The 22,586-nt window shown below is 39.4% G+C and overlaps 1 protein-coding gene across 3 annotated transcripts in view; it reads right to left on the reverse strand.

Annotated features, from left to right (window-relative positions):
- Positions 1–13,750: 13,750 nt before the first annotated feature.
- The window catches only part of LOC122552087 (transmembrane anterior posterior transformation protein 1 homolog), a 116,898-nt gene continuing 108,062 nt past the window's right edge, over positions 13,751–22,586 (reverse strand). For 2 of the 3 annotated variants that reach the window (XM_043694614.2, XM_043694617.2), the window contains 3 exons: positions 19,690–19,850; positions 17,059–17,121; positions 13,751–16,963 (listed from right to left, as the gene is read on the reverse strand). In XM_043694614.2, the coding sequence (XP_043550549.2) occupies positions 16,734–16,963; positions 17,059–17,121; positions 19,690–19,850 (454 nt within the window). In that variant the 3' untranslated portion in view covers positions 13,751–16,733. The remainder of the gene's footprint in view (positions 16,964–17,058; positions 17,122–19,689; positions 19,851–22,586) is intronic. The other variant, XM_043694615.2, reaches the window with a different exon arrangement.

Below are 22,586 nucleotides of genomic sequence, written 5' to 3' on the forward strand. Positions count from 1 at the left end.
TATGCAGTTTACTAAGATATTTTTCCTTGCACAAAAGGAGAGAATGGAAAATAATTTCCTTCCTTGCACATCCAGAGAAGGTAAGCATGAAAAGCCCAGGAGAAGAGATACTGGATCTACTCTAATTTCCGTTCCCAAGATTTCTGTCAAAGCATTTGCTACTCTGACCCAGTATTTGCAGATCTTATGACATGTCCATAAGCAGTGTGTGAGAGTGCCCACTTCTATTTTACATTTGGGACACATTGGAGATGCTCCTGCCCTAAATTTTGCCAATCGCTCCGGTGCTATATGAGTCCTATGGAGTATCTTTAACTGAATGGCTTGGGTTCTATTACAGATGGGGATTTTTCTGGCATTTTCCCAGATGTCCTCCCACATTTCTGTGGATATTTCCAACCCCAATTCCTGATCCCATATTCTAAGCAAACATTCCATGTCTTCCAAAACTTCATTATGTAATAAATGATAGAGAGTGCTGACCGAGGGTAAACCCATTGGCCACAACACTCTACGTTACCTATCTGATTTATAAAGGCTGTCTAATAACGTAATCTTCTTCTGTATGTAATCTCAAATTTGGAAATATCAAAAGAGGTCTCCATTAGATAGTCCAAATGACATCATGACCCCCTCATCAAACAGATCCCCTGGACCTCCAGGATTTAAATGTGGTGTCTGTGAGCCCCGGTTGAAAACCACTTGCCCCCACTATAGGAGTATAAGGGGAGGTTTTATGTGAATTACCCTTGTTTTGCCGCATTATCTTCCAGGCTTTAATTGTGTTTAATACTATAGGGTTTTAACAATGGTCCATAATGACTATCATCTTATCTAAAAAGAAGAGGTTAATAAGAGGACACTTTGCTTGAGAAGCCTCAATGTCCAGCCAGATTGATTGCAGGTCAGACGAGACCCAATCGGCTATGTAGCTTAGTAGAGAACTCAGCTGATACTTCCTAAAGTCTGGAAAACCCAGCCCTCCCCTTGCTTGTGGAAGCTGTAGCTTCTTTAATTTAATGAGGGGCCATCTATGATTCCAGGTGAAAGAACCAAGCCAAACATATAATTTGCACAGTGCACAGCATCACTGGGAGCATTCTCATAGAGTATAAGAGACGGGACAAGACATTCATTTTAATTAGAGCTATTCTACCTAGCCAAGAAATTGGAAGATCCCCCCAATGTTGAAGGTCCTCCCTTACACTTTCCAATAGATGCACAAAATTGACCTTGTACTTCTGGCCAAATACTGGGGTGATAAAAATACATAAATATAAAAAACCCTCCAGAGACCATCGAAAGGGAAAATGAAATCTGTCCAATAAGTGGGACATACTAGCGAGACCACCCATTGGCATGGCCTCCGATTTTGAAAAATTAATTTTGTAACCTGAGAATGCACTAAATTGATTAGTAACTTGGATCAGGTGGGGCACGGACATCAAAGGATTACTGAAAAAAAGGAGAACATCATCTGCATAGAGGATAATTTTATGTTTACCCGTGCCAACCCTCGGGGCCGTTATATTAGAGTCAGCCCGTATAGCTTCCGCTAGTGGCTCAATTATTAGCGTGAATAGTAACGGTGAGAGAGGACATCCCTGGCAGCAGCCCCTACCCACACTGAAGCTATCCGAGCCTAAACCATTGATGATCATGGCTGGTTTGGGGTCATTATGCAATGTTGAGACCCATTTAATAAATGCTTTTCCAGCGCCAAACCTTTCCAGTGTATAGAACAGGTATGACTAGTCAACCCTGTAAAATGCCTTCTCTGCATCCAACGAGACTACTATTCCCGGTATTCTTTCCTGATGGCAGACTTGAATCACATTCAAAACCCTTCTAATATTATTAGATGATCTATGTTCCTTGATAAACCCCGTCTGGTCCTCTTTTATGATATATGGTAATACCCTCTCTAGCCTCAGTGCTAATGTTTCAGAAAGAATTTTAAAATCTACATTTAGCAAAGATATTGGTCTGTATGATGCGCAATATTCTAGGTTCTTTTCCTTTTTGAGAATGAGAGAAATATTTGCTTCTCTCAACGAAGGCGGGAGGCAGCCCTGACTATATGAGTGGATGTACATGTCCAGAAGGAGACCAGCTAATACTCCTGTAAACTCTTTGTAGAGTTCAACCTGTAATGCATCTGGGCCAGGTGCTTTACCACTCTGAAGCTGCCTGATTGCGTCAAATACTTGTTAGGGGAGCATTCAGGATCAACACCTGTTCCGGGGTTAAGTCCGGAAAGGCCAGGCTTTTAAAAAAGGACTCCATCTTCCTGGCTCTATCTTCACAATCCTGCAATTTATACAAATCAAAGTAAAACTTTCTGAAGATTGTGTTGATCCTTTTATGATTGTGAGTCAAAGTACCAGCACTTTCCCTGATAGACGTGATAGCTTGAGGGGAAAGTGAGGTCTGCAGATGCTGGAGATCAGAGATGGAAATGTGTTGCTGGAAAAGCGCAGCAGGTCAGGCAGCATCTAGGGAACAGGAGAATCGACGTTTCGGGCATTAGCCCTTCTTCAGGATAGACGTGATAGCTTGAGGGGCCTTTTCTTCCCTTGCAAGAAATGTTAGGTATCTACCAGGCTTATCGCCACATTCATATAATCTTTGCTTTGCAAATAATATTTCCCTCTTTGCCATTTGGGTAAGCGTTCAGGGTTGTCCTAAGGGCCGTAATCCTTTGTAATTTAGCAACAGAGGGCCTATCAATGTACACTGTCTCAGCTGCCTTTAAGCGAGCCTCGAGTAGACGCTATTGTTCTCCCTTTTGTTTTTTCTGGGTCGCCGAATATGAAATGATCAGACCTCGCGCATAAGCCTTAATGGTCTCCCATATCATCGACGGGTTACTAGCCCTACCTGAATTAATTTCCAAAGAAGTTTTGAATTCTTGAGAGAAATATTTTACGAATTGACTATTTGACATTTGACAGGGTTGACTGGTCATACCTGTTCATTAAGAAAGAATCCATTCGCCAATGTCGGAGGGGCCCGTCTCATTGTTCCTAGTCTTGATTTCCATATACACTGCAGCGTAATCAGAAATTATTATATTACCTATTTTGTAGAATAATATGGAATTCAAAAAGGTCAAGGGGGCAAAAAACATATCAATTCTAGTGTTACACTTATGTGGTTTAGAATAAAAAGAGAAATCTCTGCCTTACAGGGGGAGACACCTCCACACATCTATTAATTCTAGCTCTTTATTCAAATCCGCCAACTGCCTGGATCTGGGGGATATACCTGCAATACTCTTGGGTATCCTGTCTATCTTGGGGTCCATAATACAATTAAAATCTCCTCCTATAATTGTGTAACGAGCCCGGAGAGCCATTTGAAAGGATGTGCCGGGGGACAATAAAGATTCAAAATCCCATATTTTTCTCCATTTATAAGGGCTTTAATCAGTATGCACCGTCCAAATTCATCTTTTATCTGACATAAGACTTTGAAAGGGAGACTCTTCCGAATGAGAACGACTACTCTCCGACTTTTTGAACTGAAAGATGAAAAGAAGGCCTGATCAAATCCATCCTGTTGTAATTTCAAGTGCTCTTTATCCAGTAAATGTGTCTCCTCTAAGAGAGCTATATCAACCCTTTCTTTTTTTGAGGTTTGATAGTATTTTCTTCCTTTTGATTGGCAAATTACTCCCCTTGACATTCCAGGTACACCATTTAATCGAATGACTCACCATAATTGTCCAGGCAAGTCAGAGACCCCTGCGTGAGGAAGAACCCCATCCAAAACACCCCGAGCATAAACCATAGAAAATTCACAAAAATAGAGATTCTTTAATACACTCATCCCAATATAGTAAAAAACTATTTCTAAATAAAAAAAATATAAAACATATTCAAAAGGAGATTTTGCCCCTTGCTTCCAGGGGGCATCACTTCCTATCTGAAAACCCATCATATCCTTGCCCAACCAGTGTCCCACCCTCGACCCAGGCACCCCATAATAAAATAGAAAAATTCAAGTGTACTATAAAGCTAAAGTTTACGGTGAGTACCCTACCCCCCAACCCCCCCCCCCACCCATACCAACACCTAGATACATTTAGTAACAATAATACCACGTATAAACATATAAAACTATCAAGTTACAGTCTCAGCAGGTAATAATTAAGTATAATAACACAAAAAAAGTGAATAAACTCCGCTCTAAAATAAAGAAATAAGGTAGGAAAAAGCAAACCCCTCCCCCCCTCATCTGAATCAACTAAACCACGTGGCCTATATATAATAAAAGAAATTGCATAGTGGAGAACAAATATGTCCCCCTCCCTACCCCCCGATGATGATATTAAACAATAAAGGAAAAAAAAGGTAAACCGGGTTGGGGGCAGAACAGCATCATTAACCACATGGATTAATTCTTACAATCTATTTAAGAGAGTCCAAAAATTCCTTGGCCTTCTCCGGCGATCCGAAGTTATAGACGGATCCTTCGTGGTGAAAACGCAGCATCGCTGGAGAGCGCAAGGAGTATTGAATGTTTAAGTCCCTTAGATGCTTCTTCGTTTCGTCAAATGCCCTCCTCTTGCGGACCAAAGCTGGGGAAAAATCCTGAAACAGCATAATCCTAGCTCCCTTATATGTCATGGCCTGGGGATCTTTCCCTAGGGTTCTGGAGACTTCCAGGAGCATTTGCTTCTCTCTGTAACACTGAAGCCGGAACAGGACCGGGCAGGGGCGCTGGTCCGACCCGGGTCTGCGTGTTGCAACCCGGTGGGCCCATTCTACCCACAGCTGGCCTGATCCAGTCTCCATCTTCAACATCTGAGGGAGCCACTGCTCCAAAACACTGCAAGCTGACTTTCCTCTTCCTGTTTGGGAAGGCCCAGCAAACGAATATTTTCTCGACGACTCCAATTCTCGAGGGGGGCCGTCTCATTGTTCGGGAGTCTGGACCCGACCCACGGCCGATTCTGCAGCAGCCTCGGAGGTTGCGGCCTTTAGCTCCGCCCCTCGAACTTGATGTTTGATTTTTTCAATATCTCGGTCTTGCTTTTGCAGCGCGACCAAGAGCGATTCCCACCTGCTTCTGGGCTCCTCTATGAAGACATCGATTTTCTCTTCCAGCTTAGTAATTACAGCAACAAGGCTTGCCACTGTAGGTAAGTCCCCCGGAGTGGCTGCGGACGTCTCTGCTGAAGCTGGGGAGGGTGGGGGAGGGGCTCCTGCCTGCTGCGAGCTGCGGGCATTCTTTCCCTTAGTCATTTTAACAAAGCACCAAGCTACTCAAAATGATTAACTGTATTGAATAAAAGTTATTTTGAATGGTTTGGCAGGTGTGGTGGAGGCGGGCAGCCCATTTTGCCTGAGTCTTGGGCAGAGCACTACAGACTCAGACTTGCTGGGTTGCTGCCATCTTGGATCTCCTTGAGACATTTTCAACCAGTGAATAAGAGGGGAGCCAGTAGATGTATACTATCTGGACATCCAAAAGGTTTTCAACAAGGTTGAGAAAAGGTTATCATAAGAACCCACGGTGTTGGAGGTAGTATATTGCTATGGATAAAGAATTAGCATGTGGGCAGGAAACAGAGAGTGAGGATAAGGGGTTCTTTATCAGATTGGTGATTAGCAACCAGTGGGGCTCCACAAGGATCAGTGCTCAGACTGCACCTGTTTACTATATATATATATATATATATGACTTGGAGGAAGTATGTGGAGGTGCCGATGTTGGACTGGGATGAACAAAGTCAGAAGTTACATGGCACCAGGTTATGGTCCAACAGGTTTATTTGAACTCTCAATCTTTTGGAAAATAGTTCCTTCATCAGGTGACAAAGGAGCGGCACTCCGAAAGCTTGTGATTCCAAATAAACCTGTTGGATTATAACTTTGTGTCTTGTGACTTCTGACTTCGGAGGAAGGAATTGAATGCACTGTAGCCAAATTTCCAGATGACACAAAAATAGGTAGAAAGGCAGATTGTGAGAGGGATACAAACAGATTACAAAGAGATGTTGATAGATTAAGTAAGTGGGCAAAAAGCTGGCAATTAGAGTATAATATGGGAAAATGCAAAGCTGTTCATTTTGAAAGAGAGAATGAAAGAATAGATTATTATTTAAATGGAGTAAAACTGCAGAAACCTGCAACGCAACAGCACTTGGGAATATTTATACACAAAACAGAAAACTAGCAAAGTTAGGAAGGCAAACAGAATGTTGGCCTTTATTTCAAGAGAGTTTGAGTATAAGAGTAGGGAAATCTTATTGCAACAGTGGACAGTGCTGGTAAGGCCACATTTGGAGTACCAAGAGCAGTTTGGTCCCCTTATTTAAGGAAAGATATCATTTTACTGGAGGCAGTTCAGAGATAGATCACCAGGATGATCTCTGGTATGGAGGGATTTTGTCTTATAAGTCAAGGTTAAGCAGGTTGGGACTCTACTTGATGGAGTTTAGACGAATGAGAGGTGATCTTATTGAAACATTGAATTGTTAAGGGCCTCAGCAGGATAAATACTGAATGTTTCCCCTTCTGGGAGAATCTAGGACCAGAGAGCATAGCCTCAGAATAAAGGGCCACCAACTTAAAATGGGATGAGGAGGTATTTCTTCTTTCGGAGGGTTGTGTGTCTTTGAAACTCCTTGCCACAGAGAGCTTTGGGGTCAGAGTCCTCGAGTATATTTAAGACTTAGATTGATTGCCCACTGATCAAGAATCTAAGGTGACAGGGAAAACATAGGAAAGTAGACAAGAAGAATGTTGTGGCAGCTGTGATCATATTAAATAGCAGAGCATGCTCAAGAGGCTAAAAGGTCTACTACTGTTCCTATTTTAGTACCACTATTAATCAAGGATGGGAATGACGCAGTAGTTAGAGATGAACTTGTTTCAAGGGATCAAGATGTAAAATCAGTTTAGGTGGAAATAAGGAATAGTTGGAATGATCCACAGGCACTCAAATATAGGAAAAAGTACACAGAGAAGAATATTTGGTACTTATCATAAAAAAGATGGCATCAGTAATGGTGATACCAATTTACATATATTTGAATTTTCCATTGTTTAAAAGGGAGAGGGGTAGCTCTGAGATTAGCATTCTAAACCTATGTGAGCATGAAAGCTGATAGAACATAGAACATTACAGCAGAGTACAGGCCCTCTGCCCTTGATATTGTACTGACCTATGAAACCAATCTGAAGCCTATCTACCCTACACTATTGCATTTTCATCCAAATGTTTATCCAATGACCATTTAAATGTCGGCGAGTCTACTACTGTTGCAAGCAGTGCATTCCAATCCCCTACTACTCTCTGAGCAAAGAAACTATCTCTGATATCTGTCCTATATCTATCACCCCTCAATTTAAAGCTATGTTCCCTCATGCTAGCCATCACCATCCAAGAAAAAAGGCTCTCACCGTCCACTGATCGAACCCTCTGAATATCTTGTCTGTCTCAATTAGGTCACCTCTCAACCTTCTTCTTTCTAACGAAAACAGCCTCAAGTCGTTCAGCCTTTCCTCATTAGACCTTCCCTCCAAAACAGACAACATCCTAGCAAATCTCCTCTGAACCCTTTCCAAAGCTTTCATATTCTTCCTATAGGTAAAAACAATGACTGCAGATGCTGGAAACCAGATTCTGGATTAGTGGTGCTGGAAGAGCACAGCAGTTCAGGCATCATCCAAGAAGCTTCGAAATCGACGTTTCTTGATGAAGGGCTTTTGCCCGAAATGTCGATTTCGAAGCTCCTTGGATGCTGCCTGAACTGCTGTGCTCTTCCAGCACCACTAATCCAGAATATTCTTCCTATACTGCTGTGACCAGAACTGTACGCAATACTCCAAGTGCAGCCGCGCCAGAGTTTTGTACAGCTGCAGCATGATCTCGTGGCCCCGAAACTCAATCCCTCTACCAATTAAAGCTAACACACTGTATTACCTTCTTAACAACCTTATCAACCTGGGTGGCAACTTTCAGGGATGCATTTACATGGACACTGACTTCTCTCTGCTCATCTACACTACCAAGATGAGCATTAGCTCAGTACTCTTTATTCCTGTCGCTCCTTCCAAAGTGAATCACCTCATACTTTTCCACATTAAACTCCATTTGCCACCTCTGAGTCCAGCTCTGCAGCTTATCCATGTCCCTCTGTAACCTGCAATATCCTCCAGCACTATCCACAATTTCACCGACCTTGGTGTCATCCGCAAATTTATGAACCCATCCTTCTACGCCCTCATCTAGGTCATTTATAAAAATGACAAACAGCAATAGCCCCAAAACAGATCCTTGCGGTACACCACTGGTAACTGAACATCCAGAATGAATATTTCCTGTAAACCATCACCCTCTGTCTTCTTTCAGATAGTCAATATCTGATCCAAACTGCTAAATTACCCTCAAACCCATGCCTCCATATTTTCTGCAAAAGCCTACCATGGGGAGTGTTATCAAATATCATATTGAAATCCATATACACCACATCAACTGCTTTACCCTCATCCACCTGTTTGGTCACGTTCTCAAAGAACTCAAGAAGGTTTGTGAGGCACGACTTACTCTTCACAAAACTGTGTTGACTATCCCTTATCAAGTTATTCCTCTAGATGATTATAAATCCTATCTCTTATAACCTTTTCCAACACTTTACCCACAACCGAAGTAAGGCTCCCTGGTCTATAATTACCAGGGTTGACTCTACTCCCATTCTTGAACAAAAGGACATTTGCTATCCTTTAGTCTTCTGACACTATTCCTGTCAACAATAACAACATAAAGATCAAAGCCAAAGTCTGTGCAATCTCCTCCCTAGCTTACCAGAGAATCCTAGGATAAATCCTATCTGGCCTAGGGCTCTTATTTATCTTCACACTTTCCAGAATTGCTAACACCTACTCCTTGTGAACCTTAATCCAGTCTAGTCTAGTACCCTGTATCTCAGTATTCTCAACAACATTGTCTTTTTCAGTGTAAATACTGACAAAAAGTATTCATTTAGCGCTCCCTCGCTCAACCACTTCCTCTCTGCCTGACAAGCACATACTTATCAAAGAACAGTAGCTGTTCCTTGAATAAGTTCCACATTTCAATTGTGTCCATTCCTTATAGTTTACTTCCCCATCCTATGCATCCTAAATCTTGCTTAATTGCATCATAATTGCCTTTCCCCCAGCAATAACTCTTGCCCTGCAGTATATACCTGCAGTAATCAAGATACTTGACATTACATTGATAATAATAAAAACAATCTGACCAGTTGTAGATATATAGCAGTTAGGAGTCCTAATGTAGCTAACTGTCCTCCATTTTGAATGTATCCACTCCCCTCACAATGCCACCCCTCACCCCTTTACCCATGTCTCAATTGCAGGGGTGAAGCTGATTTATCTTCCACTGTTCATACCTACCATTAACACCGATTCAGTAATTATATATCCCCTCACCACCAATAGCACACTCTTTTTGTCTTTTGTTCTGGGCATGCTCACTATTTGTTCCACTCACCTCTCCTTCTCCTTTGGCCCCAGAACAAAAACCATCATTTTTAGCCTCTTTCAGTTCTGAGGAAGAGTAAATTGAAGTTGAAGTATTAATTGTTTTTATATCAGTCCAGGGCATTGACTCACTGGTTTCCTGCTAACTGGCAACAGGCACTGTTTCCTGGCCAGCCACAAATTAGAAGCTGACAATGAACAAGAGTGAAGCTTCCCTGCCCTTCCATCTCTATTCCATTTTGCTTCATGAATTACAACTTTAACTACTTAAGCTGTAATTTTTTCCTCTTCCCTGGCTCTAGTTTAAACTACTGCCTCAGATTAAAGAAAGATAAACATAAAACTCACCAATCACCTACCTGATTGTTAATATTAAGATCTTAGCCTCTCAAGTAAAGTGGACTCTTGTTCCCACTCTCGGACCTTTCTGTACCTATTAAAAGAGGAAAGCAGCATTTCCTCCCTCACTGTGCCAAGCTCCTGAGATTAGTATCCTGTCAAATATGTACTCTATTTGGTGGCCTTCACATTCCTATTAGTAAACCTGCATATACAACTCGATTAATTTTGAAATCATCTCTCTCTGAAATATGTTGTGGCATAAATAAGGCAATTAACAAGTTATAACCCCCTTAACTGGCAACTTGCCACTGCCGGGCAAGAAACTCACTTTGCCACTTGGGTAATGTATAAAAGATGCAGCAAGTTGCTCCAGATGTTGAGTTAGGCTTCACTGGACTTCTCATGTGATAGTGCCATAAATCTCACCATAGCCCATAATACTTGGGTCCAAACAAGATTTTGCCCAATGACTTATATTACTATAGTGCCTTTGATGCAGTAGTGTCCCATGGTTCTTCACAAAATATTACCAAAATTTGACAATCAGCCTTAGAAAGAGATATTAACATAAACAGCACAAAAGCTTGATCAAAGACATCGGTTTTAAGGAGCATCTTAAACAGATAAGGAGAGGGCTGGAAGGGCTTGGGGCTTCAGCAGCTGAAAAGACAGCTGTCAATGATGCAGCAATTAAATATCAGGATGTCAGAACTGAAGGAGTACAAAACTCTCTTGCAAGTTTGAGGGCTGGAGAGGTTAGAACAGGAGGCATAAGGCTACTGAGAGACATTAAAGAGAAAATGACAATTTTAAAATTGCAGCATGGCTTTTCCAAAAATATAAATGCCATAGGGACGATGGGTGATGGACTTCATGAGCGTTAAAATGTGGCCAAAGATTTGGAAAAGCATAAGTTTATGTGGGGTGTAAGATGGGAGGCATTCCACAAACGTGTTGGAATAGTTACATTTGGAGGTAATGAAAAGTATAGTTGAGGGTATCAGCAGATAAGCTGGGGTAAGGGAAAAGTTGCATGTTACAAATCTGGAAGTAGGCAATTTGCTGATGTATAAACATATCCTTAAGGGGTCAAATGTAACAGCAAGTGATGAGAGACAGTTACAAGACAGAAGGATAGAGATGGTAGTGAGGACACATTTTGGGGTATGAACCAAACAATGCACAGGCTAATATGAAATGTAAAGACTTGAGCTTCATCCTTCTTATACGCAATCAGATATGTCTGATGTTAAAATGATAACTAGAAATGTGTCATTTTAAGAACTTCACCTTTTCAATTTTATGAATGTACTAACATAATTATGATCTCAGTTATTGTACAAGCAAGGTTTTTGCATTCACCTGACTTGATACAGGAAGTTCCCAGCCTTTGAACAAGTTCAGTTTTTAAGGCTGTTCATAAGTCGAATTTGTATTAAAGTCGGAACAGTTATGTATGGTTCACATTTAGTGTCAATTATTCAAATGTTTGTCTTAGTAGATAGTATATACTTTACCTAAAACATCTTAAATATAATAATACAGTAATAAGAACAAATGTAACTACAGTACAGTATTTATAATTGAGAAAGAAAGAATGTGTGTGTGTGCGTGTGCGTGTATATAGGAATAAAAACATTAAAGAAACAATTCTTAAATGTTTAGATAAGAAGAAGCGATAATGATTAAAGGTTAACACTTACTCTTGTTCCAATCAATGTCTTGCATACCGGAAAGTGCCTGAATTAATAATTAAGATGACTTTATTAGTTGGATGATGGGCCTGGTGTTGGAGAGGATGGGCCTGTTGCTGGAGAGTCAGGGATTGATACTGCTACTGGAGAGTCAGGGTCTGTTTCTGCTGCTGGAGAGTGGGTGTGTACTTCTAAAGCCAATTCCTTAAAGTAAACATCAAGGATGGCTTGAACAGAGCTTTTCCTTTTCTCATTATACATGGTCTTGTAGCAGCTAAGTCTGTCGATAACTATCCGGTAAACTTTGGTGAACCTCTCTGCATTATGATCTTGCTTCTCTAACTTTGCCATCCCTGTTTCAATTAGACAAAAGGCTTTTAGCTAACTCCTTCGTTAAAAACTTCTTGGGTTCTAGAGTTTCAACATCTCAGTCTTCTTCCTCAAATGTTATCATCTGCTGCTCCAGCTCCATAAGGTCCGCATTGGTCAGTTCTTTGGCATGGGATTCAAGTAAGTCTAAGACATTCATTGATGTCAAAGTGCAATTGATTGTTACCAATATTGACCACAGCTGGCCTGGCTTTGGAGATGTCCTCAGCTGTAAACTCTTTAAAACTATCTGCGAACTGGGGATATAATTTGTTCCAGACTCCTTTCATGTTGGTATTCTTCACTTCCTCCCATGAATCTGCAATGTTTTGACGCCATCATAGATGTTGTAATTCCTACAGAACTCCTTTAAGGTCATTGCATCATCTTGGGTAGCTCTGACTGCTTGTGGGAAAGTCTGGCATAAATAGTATGACTTAACGGAGGCTATGATTCCCTGACTCATTGGCTGAAGTAGTGATGTGGTGTTGGGCAGTAAAAAGCTGACCTTTACATTTGGGGTAAAGGTTATCTAAAGTGCTTGGATTTCTGGGGGCATTGTCAAGCACAAGGAGAATTTTGAAAGGAATCTGCTTGGCCAAGCAATAACATTCAGCAGCAGGAACAAAAACAATTCAGGACCCAGTCTTCAAAGAGAGCTTTTGTTACCCAAGCCTTTGTGTTTGCCTTCCAAATAACAGGAAGAGATGCCTTGATGATTCACCTAAGTGTCTTCGGATTTAAGGAGCGACACACAAGCATTGGCTTAAACTTGCAATCCCTGGATGCGTTACCAGCAAGCCTATCCTTGCATGCCTTATGCCCTGGAGCAGCTTTCTCTACTTTTGAAATGTATGTCCTCTCAGGCATTTTCTTCCCCCAAAATAAGCCAGTCTCATCTATGTTAAGTGTTTGCTCAGGCACATCATAACCTCCCTCCTCAATAATTTTATTAAGCATTTTGGGAAACTCTTTTACAGTACACTTACATGGGCACTCGCTGCTTCACCTTGTACTTTAATATTGTGTAAATTTACCCTCCCTTTGAAATGGGTGAACCAACCCCTACTCGTAACAAATTCTTCATCACAAGCACCTTCACTTGCTGCAAGTGCAGCTTTTAAATCACTGAAAAGGCTTGGAGTCTTTTCTTGCACTAAGCCAAAGATAATAGGAATATTGCACTGATTTTGATCCTCAAACCAAATTATCAATAGCCCTTCCATTCCGATGATTAAACCATTGTGTTGCTTAGCGATAATTGTCTCTTTCATTGGGACAGAGCCTTTTACATGCTCCAATACTCTCCCCTTGTCCTTTATAATTACCCCAACGGTAGCCTAACGCTTTTCCAATGTTTGTTGATGTTTCACCTCTCTCTGATCGCTTTATTACTTCCACTTTCGTTTCAATCGTGATCGTTTTCTTTTTCTTCGGTGCATCACCATTACTTGCATCTGATTTACACTTTATGATGAGGGTAAACACATGAAAAATTTAAGTCAAAACAAATGCACACAACAATGTTTACGTGATCAGACTTAAAATGGCAACCACAGCACAGTGCTGTTCTCCCTCGAGCTGACGAACCACTGAAAAAGCGCAGCAATTTGAGCGTCATGCATAGTTCAGGTAGTCTGACCGTTCATTATTACAAACCATTGTATGTAACTCAGATTTTTTAAAATAATAGGCTTTACGGAGGTCGGTTTATAAGTACAGACGTTCGTAAGTTGGCCGTTTGTAAGTCGGCGTTCATTACCCAGGGACTTCCTGCAAACCATAATCTTTTAAAAGAACAGCATGTATCAAAGAACCAGAAGCAAATAAAAAGCAGCAGGATTCCAGGACTGAATTGAAATACAAAAAAAAACTTTATTATACAAACATGAACAAAACCAACATAAGTAGCAATGTTGAAATAGGTAAACTGAACTGGTGAGATAATGATCCTAAACCATATATACTATATAAAGAACAATAACATTCAGAATTAACATGAGGTAAATGATAACAAACTGTAGCTTAACACCCCATACACTACAATTTAACTGGTTAATGCGGTCAAAACAGATATTACCCAGGCATTAGCAACACTGTGGATCTTCGATCTCAAAATTCTTGCCACCTTCAAAAGGGATTCTAATTCCTTACTTTGAAAGTCTAATCGTAGAACACCCTCAAAACCTCCCTGACTTGTACTACCTCAATAAATGCTCAACTCAGTAGTTCAATCTCGTCCCCAGAGATCTATTTCCCCAGGATGCCAAAGACTGCTCCCAAAATGTCTAAATACCAACAAAATTTTAACTTTCACCAGATAATTTCACCCACCTGTTTTTGAAATTCTCTTAGGATCAATCCTTCTGAACTGCATCAAGCAAATATTGCTCATGGGCTTTCACCAACCCATTTGCTGCTTTACGTAATTGTCAATTACTCCCAGGCCTTCTTTATAGCCCTAGCCATATTTTCCATAGCACAAAGCCACCACTCAGGAGGACGACGGGATCTTGTGAAGCAACACCATGTCTTCAGCTCAGCAAACCGACATGCTGTTTCTGATCTTACCCGACTAGCTGTTAATCTCTGAAAGCAATATAACTCTAACCTTAGGTATAATAGACTTCCTTTGACTCCATTTATCCCATTTTCCATAGCTAAACATTAAGTTCTAAAACAAAACATTATATTTTAAAAACCCAAACTATAAACAAAATATTCACAACAATATAAAAGATAAAATAAATAATCTTACTTAATATACAAGTTTGAACCTCACAATCGATGGAAGCAAAAACAGCTGCAGAAATGGTTCTCAAGGACTAACAGGTCAGGAGCTAGGCAAGATGAATATTGGAAATTCTGAAAACAATACTGGAGTTACACAATAGCTCCATCAAAATCAAACCAAAATCAAAAGAGATAAATTTTAGGTGGGGTCTCAAACAAAATATATTAAAAGGATCTCTATCTAAAACATTAATCATTATTTTCTGACTTAAACTTGCCCATATAACAATCAGTACGCATAAGGACAGTATTATTTAGTGTGATAACTCTGCAAAATAAAGTCAGTTAAGAGACAGGAAAACTCCAGTTGTAAAAATATTTGAGCAACTTGTTTTTGTTTGGTTAGGACTATATGCAAAAGACTCCTACGACTCAATCTTCAGCTGTCTTTAATAGAAATGTTGAATCCAGGAGTGTATCCACGTAGTCTTGTGAAACCTATTTGTTGTTGATTATGATTGGCCTTGATATATGTTACATGTATTAATAAACAAACAATTTATGTTACAAAATCCATTTATTCAGCATTGTTCATTTACAAGATGTACTAATTATAAAAAGATACAGAATATTTACTAGCTGGTGTTATTATAAATTTCAGTCATAAATCACTTTGCACCTTGGAAGTGAGTAAAGGGTCAAATTTATTGTGTATTTGAAAGGTGAATATTTGCAACTTGATAACACCCCTAAATTAACTAAACAATCAACTCATTTATTCTGATTCACTCGGTGCTATTTCAGTTTAATATTTCAGTTTGCATGAAATATTTCTTAGAAAACTAGCTTTTTGAGCAATTAGAATGAAGACATTTATGTAATTGTGTTCTTTTCATGAAACCTTGAATTCAGACTTTATAGTCTTTAGTGCAAAAGAAGCTATAAATAAGCATTGCACAGACATCAACTAAAATAGATCAATTTAATTAACTTAAAAAGAAACAGTTTTGCATACATGGCAGACTTGGCTATTTTCGAATGTGCAAACACGTAGCTGTGGGACATTGATCCTCTTCTGCCTCTTACTATTTTCTAACTTTCTTTGTAAACTCATTTGAATTTATATCATGTTTTACTGCTTCCCAAAATGTAGCTTGCTCAATAAGTGCATCTAAACAACTTTGATCTCCAATGTTTCTACTAAACACAACCTTTTGGATACAAAACAAATACGAGTGATGAAAGTCTGAAATAAAGGTAAGAGCTGCTGGAAGCACACAGAGGCTTCAGCAGCATTTGACAGATATGACAAATTAATGTTCTGCATGGATTCTTGAGGGGATTACGAGAATTTTTTTCTGTTTCAGAAGGTAAGAAACCTCTCGTGTTTGAGCAGCTGTTCCGAGAACACAAATGCAATATATGCGGTTATTCTTTTTTAAGAAGATCCACTTGTATCAATATGTTCCTTATTTTCATCTTCTAACTGAAGTCCCTTCAGAAACAGTTGCAAACTTCAACATGTATATTTGCGGGTTACCATGAACTGAATTTTTACCTAAGAATGGCTATACAGGATTAGAATTAAAAAACAAAATTACTGCAGCAGGCACATTTCTGTACAATTAAAGCCCAATGTAAGAGTGAATTTTGTTGGAAACATTATAAAAAGTCAACAAATTCATCTGGCTATAATGATCACATCACTGTCTGAAGGTGCATTTGTATCACAAGTGGCAAGTAATATTGCACAAAGAATCCACACAGCTGTAGAGAAAGCTGTTTTGAAAGCATTTATCTGCCAGGTCTCCACAGAAACCAACCAAACAATGGTTCTTCCTTTGCCACAGGAAATTGAAATACAAACCAAAAGAGCCTATTCCAAACCAAACATTTCCAAACAGATGGAAAAAAAATACAGGTAAAATATATTTTGGCTTGAATCTATTAATAAATTATAAAGATTTTAATAAATATTCCTGATCAGTGCCTCCTTTGCAGCTTTCAAACCTTTATATACCTTCAAGCTTGAGAATGTTCAGTTTACCATGCAAAGGCCTTTGTCCAAAGCAGCTCTTCTCTAGTTTAAAATGTGCAAAAATCAATCAATCCGATTCCCGCAAATTGTGAACCTGTCTATTTCTAGTAGATCTTCTTTTGAAGAAGAACGCTTGCCATTAGATTTTTCCTGTGGTACTCCTTTATCTTCCACATCGGGGGTTGTAAGAAACTGGTCAGTACTGTTGCTTGAAACTAGAGTTGATATACTTTCTGATAGTGACACAGGCTGACTAATGATGGACTTTGATTCCACTTCTTCTGTTGTAGTGCCTGTCAAAGTGAAATTATCTCATTAGAGATTTTGCAAATGAATACCAATGCATTAAGACATTATGCCGAATCTTTTACTTTAAACATGAACATACCTCCATGGTAAAATGCTTGCATACATTCTGATTGTATCTCAACAGGATTCCCTACATAGGATACTAAATTAACATATAAAACAAGGTCAAAAAGTATGACTAAATTTTGTAATTCATACATGTGATTGTGTTACACCAAAATGGAGATTTTAAAACTACATTAATAATGGAAGACTTTAGATCAACTATACACTCTAATAGTGAAGATGACTATTAAAACTAGCATTTCACACATAAAATACACTGAACTAACAGAAAAGAATTAAAAATAATCCTGAAGAACCTACAATATAGATGAAGTGTTTGTACGAAATCTGTCATAGAAGAATACTGATAGAACAGCAGTTGTTTGAAGATAAATGTATGCAACATCAAGTTAAAAATTTCTCTCAAAACCCTAGCCTTCCTCACTGACAGCTGTGAAATCATCAACACTGTACGGCCAATAACTTGCTTGAGCTAGTAAATATTTTAAAAGCGTTTCCAATTTACTTCAGGACAGAATTATCTTGAAGCTAATATCATTTTTTCTTTAATAATTATACTGCAACTGAAACCAGCACAATTATAGATTGTCAGGATGCTGGTATAATATATGCAGGTGACAAAGCAGGGAAATAGCAGAAAAGGACTGAAAGGGCAGGTGGATGAGATTGTGTTGCTAGCCTGACACTGGTGTTTAAGCCAACATCGGGTGATGTAAAGCTTGGCAGCACTTGAGGCACAAATGGATGAGTGAATGGAAATTCCATTGAGTAAAAATCAGGATGAAAGGGCACTCTTGGGACTGTTGCTCACTGAACAGTCAAGGGATGAAGAATCTTCATTTAAAGAGGGTTAGTTTCACATTAACAAGTGGTCTGCAAGTTTCTGCAGTGTTAATGATCATTTCTTAAAAATACAGTCATTGGCCAGTTAGCTGAGTTTAACTGGATAACTGTTTTTCAAGGTGGAGTGATGTCAGTACTTGGGTTTAATTCCCGTACATTTGAGGTTACCATGAAGGTTCCCTCTTCTCATCCTCTCCCTTCACCAAAGGCTTAGTGATATTCAGGTTAAACCACGACCAGTTATCTCTCTTTAATGAGAGCAGCCCTATGGACCACCGGGACAATTGTGACTTGCCTTATTTTAGGCAAATATAGTGGATATGTTGCATATAGCAAAGATCCATATGAATGGATGATCACTCAACCCAATGAGATTTTACCAGAAATAAAAACTACAAAATTATCAAAGCGTTAAATATATACAAAAGATCAGAAATTAAGATAGGGGAGTCCAAACAGGCAACAGGCCCCAAAGGAAGTTAATGAGGATGCAACCAGATAAAATAGTAAGCTTAGTTTAATAGTTAATAAGTCTTTAAGAATTTCATTTTGAAAATGACTTGTTATTTTTAAGTAAATAGACTTGAAAATAAACATATCATTAGGCAAAAGAACTGATTTTTTTTTTTCAGTTGCTAGTTCAAGATTAGTAATGAAGGGAAATAAATTTAGCATTTGTAGGATTAGTTTTGTGTAGTTTAGTGGTTCCTGATGCACATTTATTAAAATCTGTTTGCATATGAACAGGTCAAAATGGTTATATAATATCTACCCAGAGGATATGAATAATTTTTCATATTAAGTCTATGTATACACTCAAGGTATGAGATGTGCTTTATGCAAAATATTTGATTATATTGTACCAAAAACATAAATATCTGGATATCAGCATTCTATGTTATTGCAAGTGGAAACATGGAATCAAATGTTTTGGCCTATTATTACATTTCTTCTGAAAATAAAGTGATAAATATAAACTTTAAATTTCATCATGCTTCTAAAATTTTGATAAGAATTGGTATAGCAAATAAAACTCTCTTAAACTAATTAAAATTAGTTTCAGCTATTCATTGTTCTCATGGATATTGATAAAGTATGTAAATATAGATTACGATCAGAATGGAGAAAAGTTTTCATAATGACATGAAATTCCACAGCTGTGTCATCAATTCAATATGCAGAAATTCTAACAGATAAACAATTGGCCTAAAAAGTAATTGTACCATATAATTACCATTGGGATTTTGATTAATTTAACTGATCAACTACAAATTAAATGTATGCAGTATTTTTAAAGTATGGAATTGTAAGGTGGAAAATATGAGGTAGACTATTGGTTCATGATATAGTACTCCACTTTGAAGGCTGGAACATTAAGTCACAGTAAGATTAATTTTTAAAGAAAATATTCTTAAGTAGTGTGCTTGATTTGTGCACATAGGAAATGAAATGTAATTTTTCAGGTCAGTATTATTTGACCTCTGATCCATACAACTGCATTTAAACTGTGTCAAGAAGAACTTCATGATGCTCTATTATCACCTTTGTCTCCATGCCTCCAAAAATAACTGAAATTCTGGTATATCAGAATTCGCTGAACTGACATCCGAATTGTTAGTTTGCATTCAATGAACACCTTAAATTATTTTGGAAAACACTGATCTCACAAACAAAGTTAGATTGTTAAAACATTTATATTTAGTTTATCCAAATGTAACATTAGAGGTAGTATTTATAAATGGAAGTATTGTTTGTTTCTGTATAAAACATGAAAATAAGGGGTTTTATGAAAATTGATTACCTTCAGGTGATTTAACTTTGCTGACAGATATTTTGCCGGATTTCCCAGAGGTGTTGGCTGGTGGGGTTTGAAACAGTTTTTCCTCCATGTTGGCCTCTTTTACATATTGGCAAGATTTTCCCAGCAATACAATGCTATTAAGAACTTTGAGTGCAATCAGTCTTGAAAGGGAAAATAAAGAAAAACAATGTTCAGAATAGGAAAACCTTTAACAATAAGATATAAACCAGGCAAATAGTTTGTGTTAATCCAGGAATATGTCCATTGAGTCATCCATCATCCTCTTTAGGAAACCAACAATTACCAGGTAGTACTAATCAATATAACTTTTCCAATCAATATTAATTCACATGGAATCCAAAACTGTAATGTTACATAGTAGGAGCTTAACATGGCCAGATTCACGTGAAATTGCTATCAAATATAAGGAATCCAAGTATGACCTTCGCACAGCTATTAGGACAGCCAAGGACCAATACCGATTCAAACTAGAGACCCAGAGAGACACCATGGCAAGGAATGAATGACATCACAGGTTCTAAAGAGACAGTGCAAGAGAGCAGACAATGACACATCCCTCCCAGATCGCCTCAGCACCTTCTATGCTCGCTTTGAGCAGAATTTCGACGAAGAGGTAACACCTATTCCAAAAAGTCCAGACGAACCTATCCCAACAGTCACTGCATCGGAGGTCAGATCAGTTTTCCTTCATGTGAATCCAAGGAAAGCGATGGGACCAGACAGAGTAACAGATCGTGCACTCAGAGCATGCGCAGATCAACTGGCAGAGGTCTTCTCAGACATCTTCAACCTTTCCCTGCAGCAGGCCACTGTCCCTGCCTGTTTCAAGAGGGCCAACATTATCCCTGTGCCTAAGACGACTCATGTAGCACGTCCCAGTGGCCCTAACTTCGGGGGTCATGAAGTGCTTTGAAAGACTGATCATAGTATTAATCAACTCTACCCTCCCCACTACTCCTGACCCATTCTAATTTGCCTGTCGGACCAACAGATCCACGTCAGATGCCATATCACTTGCCCTTCACTCTTCCCTAGAACATCTTGACACCATGAACAGCTATGAAAGAATCCTACTCATTGACTGCAGTTCAGCCTTCAACACTATTATCCCCTTGAGACTGATTACTAAACTTAGTGATCTCGGACTAAGCCCCACTCTGCAACCGGATCCTCAGTTTCCTGACCCACAGGCCACAATCAGTGAAGACTGGGGACAATATTTCATCCACACTAACACTCAACACTGGAGCCTCCCAGGAGTGTGTACTCAGCACCCTATTGTACTCATTGTATACCCATGACTGTGTCACCAAATTTCAGACTAATGCCATTTACAAGTTCGCTGATGACATCACCATTGTCGGTCAAATCTCAGATGGCAACGAAACAAACTACAGACGGGAGGTGGAAGATCTGGAAAAATGGTGCACTGAGAAGAACCTAGCTCTCAATGCCGGCAAAACCAAGGAACTTATTATTGACTTTCGCCGGGATGTTACTCATTCTCCCCTACACCTTAACAGCACAGAGGTGGAACGAGTGGAGTGGAGAGTGTCAATCTCCTGGGAGTGGTCATCCACAACAAGCCTTCTTGGACTCTATATGTGGACGCACTGGTTACAAAGGCCCAACATCTCCTTTTCCTCAGGCAGCTGAAGAAATATGGCATGACAGCGAATACCCTTGCCAACTTTTATAGGTGCGCCATCGAGAGCATTCTGTCTGGATGTACCACTACCTGGTATGGCAATTGTGCCTTTCAAGATCGGAGACAGTTACAGAGAGTGGTGAACTCAGCCCGGATAATCACAAAGGCCAACCTCCCATCTACAGAATCCATCTACCAAGCCCGCTGTCAAGGAAAGGCCACCAGCATTCTCAAAGATCCATCCCACCCTGGCAATGCTTTTCAACAACCTCTACCATCAGGTAGAAGGTACAGAAGCCCGAACACACACGCACACCAACCATTTTTGAAACAGTTTCTACCTGACTGTTGTTAGAATACGGAGTGGATTCACAAACTCTTAACATTCGCCTGTACCTATGCATTTGTTTTTACTGCTGTAATACCTATTATTTACTTATTTATGCTACTTAACTATGTGATCTGCCTATATTGCTCGCAAGACAAAGCTTTTCACTGTGCCTTGGTACACCTGACAATAAATTCAATTCTGAAAATGTGTTGCTGGAAAAGCGCAGCAGGTCAGGCAGCATCCAGGGAACAGGAGAATCGACGTTTCGGGCATAAGCCCTTCTTCAGGAAAGAAAGCCCGAAACGTCGATTCTCCTGTTCCCTGGATGCTGCCTGACCTGCTGCGCTTTTCCAGCAACACATTTTCAGCTCTGATCTCCAGCATCTGCAGACCTCACTTTCTCCTCAATAAATTCAATTCAAAAAGTTAGGAAGTTGTGTGAACTGTATGAAGTTAATGACTTTTGAGAACAAGCAAGTTTTCAAACATCCTGATCATTTCATTTGATCATTATTTCTCATGCCTTTCAGGGTAAAGCTCTTCAATTCATACATCTTTCTCTTTCGGCTTCTGTTCTAGCTCCAGTAGCTTATCCCATTAAACAAAGGGCCATTTTCCTCAACACTGCAGCTTTGATATTATTAGTGGTCATAGGGTTGAATAACTCAAATCTTGCCTGAAGAAATGGGTGGGATTGACTTCTCAGAGTCCTCAACCAGTGAGTTAAGACAATGTCTGAAAGTCCATTCCTATGTTCGGGAAAGGCCTTTTCATAAGCTGCCCACAACTGATCTGTCTTTGATGTAGGACACTCACCTGACCCTTGCTGGAGATTATCTAAGGATTTGGTCATCTTCCCAGAGTACTACCCATGGGAACTAGCACATCATTTTGAAG

The sequence above is a fragment of the Chiloscyllium plagiosum genome, unplaced genomic scaffold, assembly GCF_037043375.1.
Source record: "Chiloscyllium plagiosum isolate Xiang-an unplaced genomic scaffold, Cpla_swu_hap1 HiC_scaffold_1, whole genome shotgun sequence".
Classification (NCBI taxonomy): Eukaryota; Metazoa; Chordata; class Chondrichthyes; order Orectolobiformes; family Hemiscylliidae; genus Chiloscyllium; species Chiloscyllium plagiosum.